The following is a 13577-nucleotide window of genomic DNA, read 5'->3' as shown; positions in this document are numbered from 1 at the left end:
AAATGACCAGGAGTGTTTCCACACGCGCGACGCGTTAGCGGCGCGACAAGCGGCAAGCGACGCGATTTTTTTGAAAGGGTCCTGGAGCGATTTTTTCGCGTTGTCGCGCGGCAACGCGGGAGTTTACAGATTTTACCGCATGTTTAAAACGCAAGTACGGAAACACGTCACGCGTTTGCGCGCGTTTTCTTTTGTCGGTGCCGCTGTCGCGGGTACGGAAACAGAACTTACCGCGAGTACGACACTACCGGGAGTACGACACTACCGCGAGTATAACACTACCGCGTGTCACACTACCGCGAGTATAACATTACCGCGTGTCATTTTATGACTTCCATGGCTGAAGGCAAAGGTTGAAATGTTTCCTTGAAATATAAAACAAGTCGCGTAAGGCGAAAATACAATATTTAGTCAAGTAGCTGTCGAACTCACAGAATGAAACTGAACGCAACGCAACGCAGCAAGACCGTATACTCGTAGCATCGTCACTCCACCGCCCGTGGCAAAGGCAGTGCCAGTGAAATTGACAAGAAGAGCGGGGTATTCGTTGCGCTGAGAAGGATAGCACGCTTTTCTGTACCTCTCTTTGTTTGAACTTTCTGAGCGTGTTTTTAATCCAAACATATCATATCTATATATTTTTGGAATCAGGAACCGACAAGGAATAAGATGAAAGTGTTTTTAAATTGATTTCGAAAAAAAAAATTGATAATAATTTTTATATATTTAATTTTCAGAGCTTGTTTTTAATCCGAATATAACATATTTATATGTTTTTGGAATCAGCAAATGATGGAGAATAAGATGAACGTAAATTTGGATCGTTTTATAAATTTTTATTTTTTTTTACAATTTTCAGATTTTTAATGACCAAAGTCATTAATTAATTTTTAAGCCACCAAGCTGAAATGCAATACCGAACCCCGGGCTTCGTTGAAGAGTACTTGACCAAAATTTCAACCAATTTGGTTGAAAAATGAGGGCGTGACAGTGCCGCCTCAACTTTCACGAAAAGCCGGATATGACGTCATCAAAGACATTTATCAAAAAAATGAAAAAAACGTTCGGGGATTTCATACCCAGGAACTCTCATGTCAAATTTCATAAAGATCGGTCCAGTAGTTTAGTCTGAATCGCTCTACACACACACACACACACACACACGCACGCACACACACACATACGCACATACACCACGACCCTCGTTTCGATTCCCCCTCGATGTTAAAATATTTAGTCAAAACTTGACTAAATATAACAAAAAGGCCTGGTCTGTTCTCTGAACACTAATTCAATGTTTGTCATGCTAACCAAGAACTCAAAACGATCAGAACACACTATCAGAATACATATAGAATGGGTTGCTTCCAATCAAAGCCGTTAGAACACAAACTCACAAGAAGTAAGTTTGCATGCGTTCTCTCTACGGTTATGGTACTCGCGGTTGTGGTACGCGCGGTAGTGTGACACGCGGCAGTGTTATACTCGCGGTAGTGTCGTACTCGCGGTAGTGTGACACGCGGTAGTGTTACACGCGGTAGTGTCGTACTCGCCGTAGTGTGACACGCGGTAGTGACGCTCGCGGTAGTGTCGCATAACCGGAGTGATCTGGAAAGGTGTCAATCTCTCTCTCTCTCTCTCTCTCTCTCTCTCTCTCTCTCTCTCTCTCTCTCTCTCTCTCTCTCTCTCTCTCTCTCTCTCTCTCTCTCTCTCTCTCTCTCTCTCTCTCTCTCTCTCTCTCTCTCTCACACACACATACACACACATACTGATGTCATCTGACTTACTTGGTATCACAAAAGGTGCTGCCTTGCCGGTTTTTGCTGAAAAATAACTCCGAGACAATTAGATTCAATGAATACAATGATACAAGTAACCGGCAAGTCATAAATCCAAGAAGGTGTGGGGACCGACACAAAATAGGCTGGTTGTGGGGTCCGTCACAGAGAAATTAGGTCGAAAGTGGGGTCCGACACAGAAAGTGGGGACCGACACAATGAATTATGGGAACCGTCACGCCTACGTCACAAAAGTGTGTGGGGACCGAACACAGCCAATTTCACTGACTACTTTTGTTGTTTTTATTATTACGGCTGTTTGGATGGCCCTACAATCTTGAAACTTGGGCTGTCTGCTACAGACATGTTGAACTTTTTGCTGGACCAACGACAGTTCCAAGCAGGCATTTTTTGGTAGGATATTTCTTGCCGATGCTACGAATTATGCAGTTTTGCAGTAAAGTGGAAGGCATTCTACCTAATAACGGCTAAAATATCAAAAACCTTCAATCCAACAGCACCTAGGCATGTAGTGTAAACACTCACAGATCTAACAAGACCATTCTCAGAGAGCAACATTGCGTAATACTACCATAAATGGATGTTTTGTCCGCGAATTTTGGCGTGTGGGAACCGAGTGGGAACCGAACACAAAGGGTCAGGGCACCGGACACAAAGCGTAGGGGAACCGTCACAGTGTCACCGGTGTGAGTGTATGAGAGATTTCGTTGTTCCGTCTGAGTGGTGTCCAAGATGCCCCTTGTTGCTCAAAAGTTCATAGCTGGTCCTCACTTTTACCAGCTCCCCTGCCTCAAGCACCATCCGCTGGGCAGTGGAACGAGAAGGCAAGGCGAGGGCGTCGGTGTCAAGGGAGGTGGCGTGAGTGAGAACGCTCTTGACGACACTGTGCACTGTGTTGCAGGACACCCCCTTGGCTAGGAGGTCATAATACATGAGACGCACTCTTGTGCTGTACATGCCACTGCTCTTTGTTTCTAATGTGTTCATCTCCTCAAGTTCTTGCTGAAGCTCCACTGCTGTCTTCTTCCCACTTTCCACTTCTTGTTGAAGGAGCTGTTTCACCTCGCTGTGATATGAGTCACTTGCATCCTTGTCTAGGCGAAGCTCGTTCAATGCAACAGCAGCTGCCACTCTATGGTTTTCCAGTGTGACGTCCTTCCTAGCTGAATGCATCCGCAGACGGTTGACCTTCTTCTGCAGTGTTGATTTTCTGGCCTCAGAATTCTCCAGGTCAGCATCTTTCGACTCCAGTTGCAGAGTCAAGGAGTTAACATTCTGCTTGAGCTCTTGGTTTGATGTAGAGATCTCCTTCAAAACTTTGTCATGGAGAGCTCTCGGTATTGAAGATTTTCTCAATTCCTTGTAGCGCAGCTGCAAGGCTTCTTTGCTATCTCGAACCTGTGCGTTGTTTCGTCGTAACGATGCATTTTCCTTTATCAGGCCTTTCATCCCTGCTGTTACAACCGTGGCTAGTTTTGTGGATCGCTCCCTCAATTTCGCAGCCTGAGTAGAAACCAGATGCAGTTCTTTTGCCAGTTTCTCTTTTTCTGCATTGCAGTGGACCAGATCAGGGGAAAAGAGCGTTTTACCTTGTCGTAATTTTACAGGAGATGCTAGCTTGCTGGTCTCAACTGAAGATAGCAGCTGAGTGGAAGGAAGGGATGAAGGAAGTGTTGCTGGGAGAGATGTGGTAGTAGGGGGAGGGAAGGAGGGAGGGGCATCAGGACGCTGACAAGGAACAGTAGTTTGGTTGACGTCTTGATCGGCATAGGATGCGGATTCCTGTTGCCACTGAAGAGGCGAAGAAAAAAAAGCATAAAGGCGCTCATGGTTGGATGTGGTTGGGCGTCTGTTGTACTGCTTCAGTGCAGCTTTGAATTTACACTCAAGTCTTTGACTTTTTGCAAGAACTGCACTAGGTGTGCGTGTTCCCACATCTGTGTATTCCAAAATCCACCGACACATAATTTCATAATGTTTGCGAGACAGCTCCTCACCAAACTGCACGCCACCAATCTCCTCCAGTTTCCGAGAAGACCACAGCAAACTCATGAAGTCTCCATTAGTCAGTGACAAGGATCCGGATGTAGATGATGGTGAACGTTGATGTGGTCCACTCTCCTTGCGTAGCTTTCCCTGCAGTAGACTGCCTCCTGAAGCAGGAGCAAACGGTTGTCCTACCGGAATCTCTGGGACGATGAACACCTACAGTAAAAACAAAAAAAATATCACTTACAAAATGTTCTAAAACAAATGAATCAACCTCAAAATATAGTGCCACAAGGCTGTTTGAGTACAACACTTTGCACATGGTCCTCTGCACGCGAGCACTACGAGACAACACAGTTAAAGAAGACGCGGATGACGAGCCTCCTGCGACCTGTTTTCAGGTCATGCTAAATAACCCTTCCCCGAAGAAATTTTGTGCGATATTAACACAATCCAAAGCCAGTGAACCCTGCTCTGTAAAATTTTGGTCCCACAAATATAACATTTGTAGCAAAATGAAATTGTTTTGGGAAAATGTTAGATGTATATTTGTTAATACGGGAGAAAATATTATATTAACAGAAAAAGATGTATTGTTTGGTTATTCTCCAGAAGTGCAAACCCCCATAAACAAAATTATTAATCATATTTTGCTCATTTCAAACATGTGTATCAGTAAGTATAGATATGGAAGGCCTATTGATATAAATGTGATGTTAGGATATATGAATTAGCGTTGAGATATTTCAGTATTGTGTAAATGTTGAAGGATGAATGATGATATGTTGTAGACGGATGCTTGAATTTTTTTTATTAAAAGCCCAACAGATGATGTGCTTGGCAAATTAAAAAAAAACTCACATCAAGAAACCTGCGTGCTGGGCAGAACACAGAGAAAAAAAGAAAAATAAGAAGAAAAAAACCTTCAAACTGAAAAAAAAAATTGGAAGGTTGCTTTGTTTTTGAATTTATTTCATCATCAAATCCATTTCGAACTCACATGGAAATTAAAATACCGTGAAGAGAATCGATAAAGGATATTACGTTTCTATGCTGTTTGAAAACAAGTTAAATGTCGCTTCAAAAAGTCATATGTGTCATGTCATTTGGAGTCGCGAGCGAGGGACAGTCACGGACTGACGGAGCTGTTCAACCTCAAACCGTCAAGTCTTGACGAAAGTTAAGGATGATTAAATCAAGAGAGGGGACAGAAAGTTACTTTAGTTTGATCGCAACAAAGTATTAAGACGACGTGGAGGAACATTTCAAGACAAAGAAGATGGGCAAGCAAATCGATGGGAAAGAAAGCGGCCGTTGTTGACTTGTTCCGACACTTGACTGACCCGAAAAAGGGGGGAGTCAGGTCCGAGCAACCGGTCAACTTAGGATGCTTTAGACTTTCTTTTACGAATGTTTCAATGAATTTCCTCAAAACAACATGTAAGTAAAATAACGCAACACATCTAGGTCTTTATCCGAATGCGAATAACACGTAAACAAAAACTACAAAAGGACTTACCCAGTCTGTGTCCCCCCACGGAAAATAGACTCGACCGTCCATTGAGAAAATTTCCGCCTGCTGGCGACGATGCAGCTAGCGTGGAGCTTCGTTGTTTTCAGTCACACGATTCACATTATCCTCACTTCGAATCGCTCGCCTTGGTTAAATAACTGACGAAAACTTTCAAAACTTGGCACAAGGACTGATGATGATACTTTCTTCGACGTGTAAACCGGTGAGAACAGACAAAGAACTGACTGAGGCAAGACACGTGTTTGCGATTTTCCAAAGCTGTGACGTCGCTGTTGTGTACGTAAACGATCTTTTCATTGGCCTACCGGTTGCCAAAAGCAGCCTTGACCTATGAACTTAAGGTACACCAAATTTCATTGGATGTATTTGAATAGTCTTGTTGGGCGACCCATCTAAAAATAGGCAAATTATACACAGTTTGTAGACCGTTCCAACACCCCGCGGCGCGAGCTGACAATTTTCCTGCACAGCGCGCGCCGCTACCGCTGTCGCTGTGCGATGAGCCGTTTTCAAGCACAAATATCTCCGCTTTGGAATGATGTACATACCACAAAATCCACACACAGTAAGAAACAACACCATTGAAGAAAATCTTGTAATTTGGTTGTTTTATTACAAATAACAACAGAGTAAGAGGCGAACAAAAGTAGCAAAAATATGATGCGGCTACAGTCGCTTTGAGCTCGCAGCGGTGGGCCTCCCTACCATGAGTGTTTTGAACCAGGACTTATTTTAGAGTTGCGGTGCGGAATGCGTACGGCAATACGGACAACACGGATTTCGCTATCTATGGCAACAAGAAGGCAGGCCCTATATTTTTTCTCCGGGAAAACATGAAACAAATGAACTCCTTAAACAAGTCGCGCAAGGCGAAATTACAACATTTAGTCAAGCTGTCGAACTAACAGAATGAAACTGAACTCACTGCATTTTTACAGCAAGAGCGTATACTCGTAGCATTCATCGTCAGTCCACCGCTCGATGCAAAGGCAGTGAAATTGACAAGAAGAGCGAGGTAGTAGTTGCGCTGAGAAGGATAGCACGCTTTTCTTTATCTCTATTCTTTTTAACTTTCTGAGCGTGTTTTTAATCCAACCATATCACATCTATATGTTTTTTTGAATCAGGAACCCACAAGGAATAAGATGAAATTGTTTTTAAATCGATTTCGGAAATTTTATTTTAATAATAATTTTAATATTTTTAATTTTCAGAGCTTGTTTTTAATACGATTATAACATACTTATATGTTTTTGGAATCAGAAAATGATGAAGAATAAGACGAACGTAAATTTGCATAGTTTAAAAAAATTTTTTTTTTTTTTACAATTTTCAGATTTTTAATTACCAAAGTCATTAATTAATTTTTAAGCCACCAAGCTGAAATGCAATACCGAAGTCCGGCCTTCGTCGAAGATTGCTTGGCCAAAATTTCAATCAATTTGATTAAAAAATGAGGGTGTGACAGTGCTGCCTCAACTTTTACAAAAAGCCAGATATGACGTCATCAAAGGTATTTATCGAAAAAAAGAAAAAAACGTCCGGGGATATCATTCCCAGGAACTCTCGTGTCAAATTTCATAAAGATCGGTCCAGACACACACACATACACCACGACCCTCGTCTCGATTCCCCCTCTACGTTAAAACATTTAGTCAAAACTTGACTAAATGTAAAAAAGAACAACCAGTACGAAAATGACTTTGTTCAGCCATGGTGCTGCACCAAGCATATCCCGGGAAGTCTGGTGCAGGTGAATGCTAGCCTAAGCACAGCAGGGAAGACTCCAAGCAGCTTATGAGCTTTATGTATGTATGTATTTTTTCTTCTTTAAAAAAAAAATGTACAAGTTTATAAAAAAAATGTGTCATGTGTGCGGCTCTGGCTCTGTTTTTGTGTGTGTGATTGTTATGCTGAAGTACAGAATCAAAGTAACAACATCCTGATGCAAAGACACTGAATAGGATGCAACGTTTGTTATGCCCATAATGGGTAATTAAATTGCTACTGTGAAGCTTGGTTGTCAGTGTTGGGGAGAACATCTGTTTTTTCCTCATTTATTTTCTCAAGCATATATAGCTTTCTCCTGTGATCATAGTTTTATTGTAGCACAAACAAACATGCATTCACATGGCCCAGTGAGTGAACGTTGCTTGTAGTCATACTTCTCTTGCAGACCATATATGGTTTCTGCGTGCAATGTATGTGCAATAGCTGTAAGCCAAACCATTCACTAGCCCTCAACCGCCTTAGCACCATTCACATGATTATTCATATATAAACTGAGGTACAACGCATTGCTCCCCCCCCCCTCCCCCCCTTCCCACCAAACACTGTTTTAAAACATCTCTAGCTCTCTTTTCAATTTCCATCTCCACTTCTCTCTTCTCTTGCAGTAATTAATGTCTTTTAAATTACATCTCCCTTGGACGTAAACAAAACAAAACAAAACAAATCAAAGAAAGTTTCTGGTTCCCCAAATAAACCTTTTTTCCTCCCGACCCTAGAATTTTATATCCTTAATTAAAAAATAACAAGAAGAGCAAACGCTCGATCGAGTCACTTTCGCAGTTCTGAATATTATATGAGGCATCAGATGGACAGGAAGAAATTGCTATTCACAACACAATGAGTCACGTTCACATAAAATTTGAGCCCGGTCACTTTTATAGTTTCCGAGAAAAGCCCAACGTTAAGTTGTGTGTTGCCGAACAGAAAAGGCTAGTTATCTCCCTTGTTTTTCTGATAACGTTCGTAAAAGGCTACAGATGTAAATACTTTGATGTAAAGAATAATCCTACAAAGTTTCAATCACATCCGATGAACTTTGTCAAAGATATAAAATGTCTAATTTTTCCTTTGACGCTGACCTGTGACCTTGAAAAAGGTCAAAGGTCAACGAAACCATCGTTAAAGTGTAGAGGTCATTGGAGGTCACGACTAAACAAAATATGAGCCCGATCGCTTTGATAGTTTCCGAGAAAAGATATAAAATGTCTAATTTTTCCTTTGACGCTGACCTGTGACCTTGAAAAAGGTCAAAGGTCAACGAAACCATCGTTAAAGTGTAGAGGTCATTGGAGGTCACGACTAAACAAAATATGAGCCCGATCGCTTTGATAGTTTCCGAGAAAAGTCCAACGTTAAGGTGGTGTCTACGGACGGCCGGCCGGCCGGCCGGCCGGCCGGCCGGACAGACTAACACTGACCGATTACATAGAGTCACTTTTTCTCAAGTGACTCAAAAACTAGAGAAAAAAAAACACATCAACAAAACACACACACCAAAAAAATTTACCACCTTGATTTCAAAAACTAGAGAAGGAAAGCTACCCTTCATTTTCATCTAGGGGACACAACTGGCACAAGTTACGGCCAATGGAAAAACCATTGCAAAAGAAAAAGCACTTTACAAACACAAACAATTATCACCACACACAAAAAATTACTGACCTTCCTAACCCTAATTTATTCGGCCTTGTCACCCGAAAAAAAGTAAATTTTGTGTGGGCCTCACCTGGCGCAGGTGTACTGGTGCTGTTGATTTGGCTGAGGAGACTGCTGTTGCTGCCACCGCCACTGTTTAGCCTCCCTCCTCCTCCTCCACGATCGCCACTGCCGCTGTTGTTGTTGTTGCTTCCACTGCTGCTGTTACCGCCACGATCACGATCACCACCTCCACTACGATCACTACCGCTGCCACTGCCACCACTTCCAAGGCTGCCGCTACTGGGTATTTTGGGTTGGGGTGGGAGAGTGGGTGTAGCTTCCGCTTCTTTGGCTTGGGGTGGGGGTTGGGCAGAGGATGCGCTGTTAGGATGGGGAGGTCCCGGTGGACCCCCCGGATGTCCGGGGCGGGTGTTGTAGTCGTTGATGATGATGGCGTCGATGTGGTCGCCTAGGGTGATGACCCGTGTCGACTTCTCTCCGCTGCTAAAATATACAGATGCAGAAAAAAAACATTGAAAAGAACAACTCAGTAACTGAGTTACACATGCACGCACATTAACACACACGATTTCTCTCTCTCGCAGACACACACACAATCTCTTATCTGTTGCTCACTCACACAAACACTTCCTCTTGCACACACACACAAATACACACACACACACACACACACACACACACACACACACACACACACACACACACTCTCACACCCTCTCTCTCTCTCTCTCTCACACAATCTCTTATCTGTTGCTCACTCACACAAACACTTCCTCTTGCACACACACACACACACACACACACACACACACACACACACACACACACACACTCTCTCACACCCACACACTCTCTCATTCTCTCTCACACACACAATCTCTTATCTGTTGCTCACTCACACAAACACTTCCCCTTGCACACACACACACACACACACACACACACACACACACACACACACACACACACACACACACACACACTCTCTCTCTTTTTTGCATCCACACATACTCTCTCTCTCTCTCTCTAATTCTTAACTTATGTCAAATGAACTTACATTTTTCATTTAAGCAATGTATTGTATGTAAATTGATGTTCTTACTTTCATTTTATTATAATAATGTAGCAGTAGTTTTCTTTACTTGCTTATTCTTTAGCAATTTTAGACTACCGTACTTTCCGGGTCATAAGGCGCGACTTTTTTCCTCGAGTTCGACCCCTGCGTCTTGTATAACGAAGCGCCTAATCCGTGTATGAAATACGAAAAAAATCAAAGAGACCGCTTGAGTACCAGTCAAACAACTTGTGATAATGCATGTTTCAGCTACTAGGTACTGCCCTGCCTTTGATCTGGCCGCACACACAGATTTCCACTCTGTTAAACTCGGTCAATGACCGGTCACTGACCCCGGTGCAGGAAGTGTTTCCTCTCTCAGATATATCTGACAGGGGAACCACCTCTCATGGCAAAAATTGGGTCATTGACCCCTGGGAAGAAGGTCGTGTCTATAAACAAGGCCACCCAGCTATCACAATGCCTTTGATCTGGCCGCACACACAGAGCACACATATTTTCACTCAGTTAAAGTCGGTCACTGACCGGTCACTGACCCCGGTGCAGGAAGTGTTTCCTCTCTCAGATATGACAGGGGAACCACCTCTCATGGCAAAAACTGGGTCATTTTGGTGCGCCCTATCGGCCCCCTGCGTCCAATGGGTGACTGGATTACAATTTTTGTTAAAAAGAAGGGGGTGCGTCTTGTATAACGAAGCGCCTTGTCACCCGGAAAGTACGGTAGTCCCTCTTTAGAGCGAGGGCCAGATGTAAAAAAGCAGATCACTGCTTACTCTATTACCCTCGTTAAATAAAGAATTGTTCTTGTTCTTGTTCTTGTTCTCTCTCTCTCTCTCTTACAGATGCTCTTTCTCTCTTTCTTTTGCACACACAATTCCCAGGTGACCCAAACTTGCACCTGTCAACCCTGTCACCCTATTACCTGTCATTGCTACCACTGTCGTTCCCACCAGGAGGAGGCTGGGAGGAGGCTGCCGCAGAGGACGGCGACGAAGAAGATTGCGGAACATCCTGAGCAGGAGGAGGAGGATGCCTCCCACCTCCCCCTCCCCCTCCACCTGGGGTGGGGAGCATGGAGGAGGAGGGGGAGTCGGACTCCTTCTGGTAGTGCCCCCTGTACTTGTACTTGCTGGGAGTACTGGAGCGGGAGTCGGCCAGGGAGTGTGAAGGCGAGGGTGACTCTGTAGAGTGGGACAGGAAACAGAGAGAGTTGAGTCAGGTACAGTGGAACCCCCCTTTTAAGACCATCAAACAGAAAAGCGGGTCTTAGAAAATAGGGGGTCTTAAAATGGGGGTAAATTTACAGAGGTTATGAACAGAACATCTGGCTTTGCCATGAGGGCGTAAAACTTACATTTTTTTCTAAAGCAAGGTCTCAAAGGGGAAGAAGTCTTAAATTGGAGGGCAGGGATGTCGTTAGGCGTCGGACATCGGACATATAACGATGAAAATCCCCAAATGTCCGATTCACATTGCCGCATGTCGGTCAGATGTCCTATCGTTTTAGCCTGAGCCTGGTTATTGTCCGATATGTACTCCATTCCTTCGGACAGCGCGATATTCGTTAATTTTCATTTCAAGATAGGGGCCTACAAATCTTCTAAAAGACCGAACGCTCTTGTGTTCAGCTGACACTGAAGTTGCCAGTGCCGCGTGCGGATCTTTTCCCGAACCGTTTGCGGTATGCGCCGTTTGGGTATAACCGTCTCGGTGCAGCGCACTGATCTAAAAATAGTGGATTATTTTTAGATCAGTGCATGCTACAGGAGTACGGGAGACAACTCCAACTGACTAAATTTGTCATCTGCTTTTGTTTTCGATACGAGACGAAGCACTGAATTATGCCGCTGAAAAAAAAACTAAAGCCTGCAAAAGATCAGCATTAGATCAAACCGATCATTTTGTTTTTCAACTTTTATCCAAATCATGCAGTTTGTAATCAAAGTAAGAGCTCTGAAGTTGTTGATGTTGGTTTCTTTTTTGTGGTTTCTTTGAAATTTAACAAATACAACATTATACGCACACTGTGTTGATGTATTTACTATATTATGTGTGTGTTCTACAGCGCGCGCGTGGGTGTGTGTGTGTGTGTGTGTGTGTATGACTTTGGAACAATTCCATGGAATGTGTTATAAGCTGTTTGGCGCAAATTCATAATGTCCCATTACACTTTCTGAAAGCGGTCAAATGTCCTATTGATGCTGAAGAACTCAGGACATTTGTCCAATAGGTATGAATTTGTAGCAACATCCCTGGGAGGGTCTTGAAGGGGGGGGGGGGGGGGGGGGTCCCATTGTATTGCCTTATTCAAAATGTTCTGTAAACTCATTGTTTGGTTGCGAATCTTTCCTGATTCTGGCCTCAGTAACTAAAGCACTGTTTACGCTGGAACCTTTCTTTCTAGGCATGTAAAGGCCCATGCACTGAAACCTCTGTTTTAAAACTCCCTTTGTTTAACGAGGATGAAATATGGATGTACTACAGTTCCATCTCTGGTATTAAAAACCTTCACTCTCATTTTTTTTTAAATATAAAGCCTGTGAAATAAACTTCTGTCCAAGACCCCACCTCCTTTACAAATACAAATCTTCCTGAAGTAAGAGCCTTAAAAGATGACACTTTTATTTGTACAACCAGACTGCACTTTATGGAACTAAAGAAAAAGAAGGAAAAAAATACCCTGTGCACTCATAGCTTCTTTAATTAGCCACAGTAACTTAAATGAAGGGGGGAGGGGGGGAGGGGGGGGGGAAAATATTCATGGACAAGATGCACACAGAAGCTCTATTTACCTGAGGGTCGGGTGGGCGTCTTGTTGGGATCCATAGCGCCGCGAGGGGAGGGGGAGGCGGAGGAGCTTCCCATGCCTTTTCCTCCGCCACCACCACCACTACCTCCACTCCCACCCACCGATCCTGGACCTCCCCTTTCACCACCACCACCGCCAAGACCACCACCACCTCTCTCTGCTCCAGGCAAAGTGGAAGACGCGTTATTCCCATCGGGGCCGTTGTCTGGCGGCGTGTTGTTGATGGAGTGAATGATGATAGCGTCAATGAGGGAAGCGGCGGTGAGGGCTCGGCCCGACGACGGTGACTGCGAGGGGGTACTGGACACCTGGATAGTGGGCTGCGGGGCGTTGTCCTTCTGGAACGCAGAGAGGATGACCGCTGACCCGTGGTCCTCGACCGGCAGTTTGCGCATGTAGTTCCTGTCTATCATCTGCCGTTGCTGTTGTTGTTGTTGTTGCTGTTGTTGTTGGTGATGGGACGGCGGTTGTTGCTGTTGTTGGTTGTCGGAGGAGGAAGGCTGTTCTCCTCCACGTCCTGTTGAACGAAAAGTTCAGTGTCCTCATTATGTGTCTATATGTTCTGATATGTGATGTTATTTCAAACACGAGCCAAAAGAAAAGAATTCTGTCTGTAGCATTCAAAAAATAAAGTTTTATAAGGTAAACGGACAATGGTCGGTTCTGGTGAGGTTATGCCCCTTCTTTCTTTCGGCTGGTAACTGGCGCCACCTCGCGGCAAGATCACAGGAGTTGTCTCGCGTTATCACCCCAGAAGCGCTCATTGAATTACACTCATGCATGACAGAAAGATGAGAGGTGTGATAGTTTACTGCTGCAGCACATTGATGCTGTTGTTCATCTGCTACACGTTTATACACCTACACAGCAAGATTGCAGATGTTTAAAGATGTCTGCACAGTAAAAGAACTTTCTCTGTAT

General features: G+C 43.9%; 1 protein-coding gene across 9 annotated transcripts in view; it reads right to left on the bottom strand.

Annotated features, from left to right (window-relative positions):
- The window catches only part of LOC138975567 (nuclear receptor corepressor 1-like), an 84731-nt gene that overhangs the window by 14029 nt on the left and 57125 nt on the right, over nucleotides 1-13577 (bottom strand). For all 9 annotated transcript variants that reach the window (XM_070348290.1, XM_070348285.1, XM_070348282.1 and 6 more), the window contains exons 34-36: nucleotides 12640-13173; nucleotides 10770-11028; nucleotides 8840-9255 (exon numbers count right to left, since the gene is read on the bottom strand). In XM_070348290.1, coding sequence (XP_070204391.1) covers nucleotides 8840-9255; nucleotides 10770-11028; nucleotides 12640-13173 — 1209 coding nt within the window. The remainder of the gene's footprint in view (nucleotides 1-8839; nucleotides 9256-10769; nucleotides 11029-12639; nucleotides 13174-13577) is intronic.

Source organism: Littorina saxatilis, linkage group LG9, assembly GCF_037325665.1.
Source record: "Littorina saxatilis isolate snail1 linkage group LG9, US_GU_Lsax_2.0, whole genome shotgun sequence".
Taxonomy (NCBI): domain Eukaryota; kingdom Metazoa; phylum Mollusca; class Gastropoda; order Littorinimorpha; family Littorinidae; genus Littorina; species Littorina saxatilis.
This window is presented reverse-complemented; position numbering and strand designations above follow the sequence as displayed.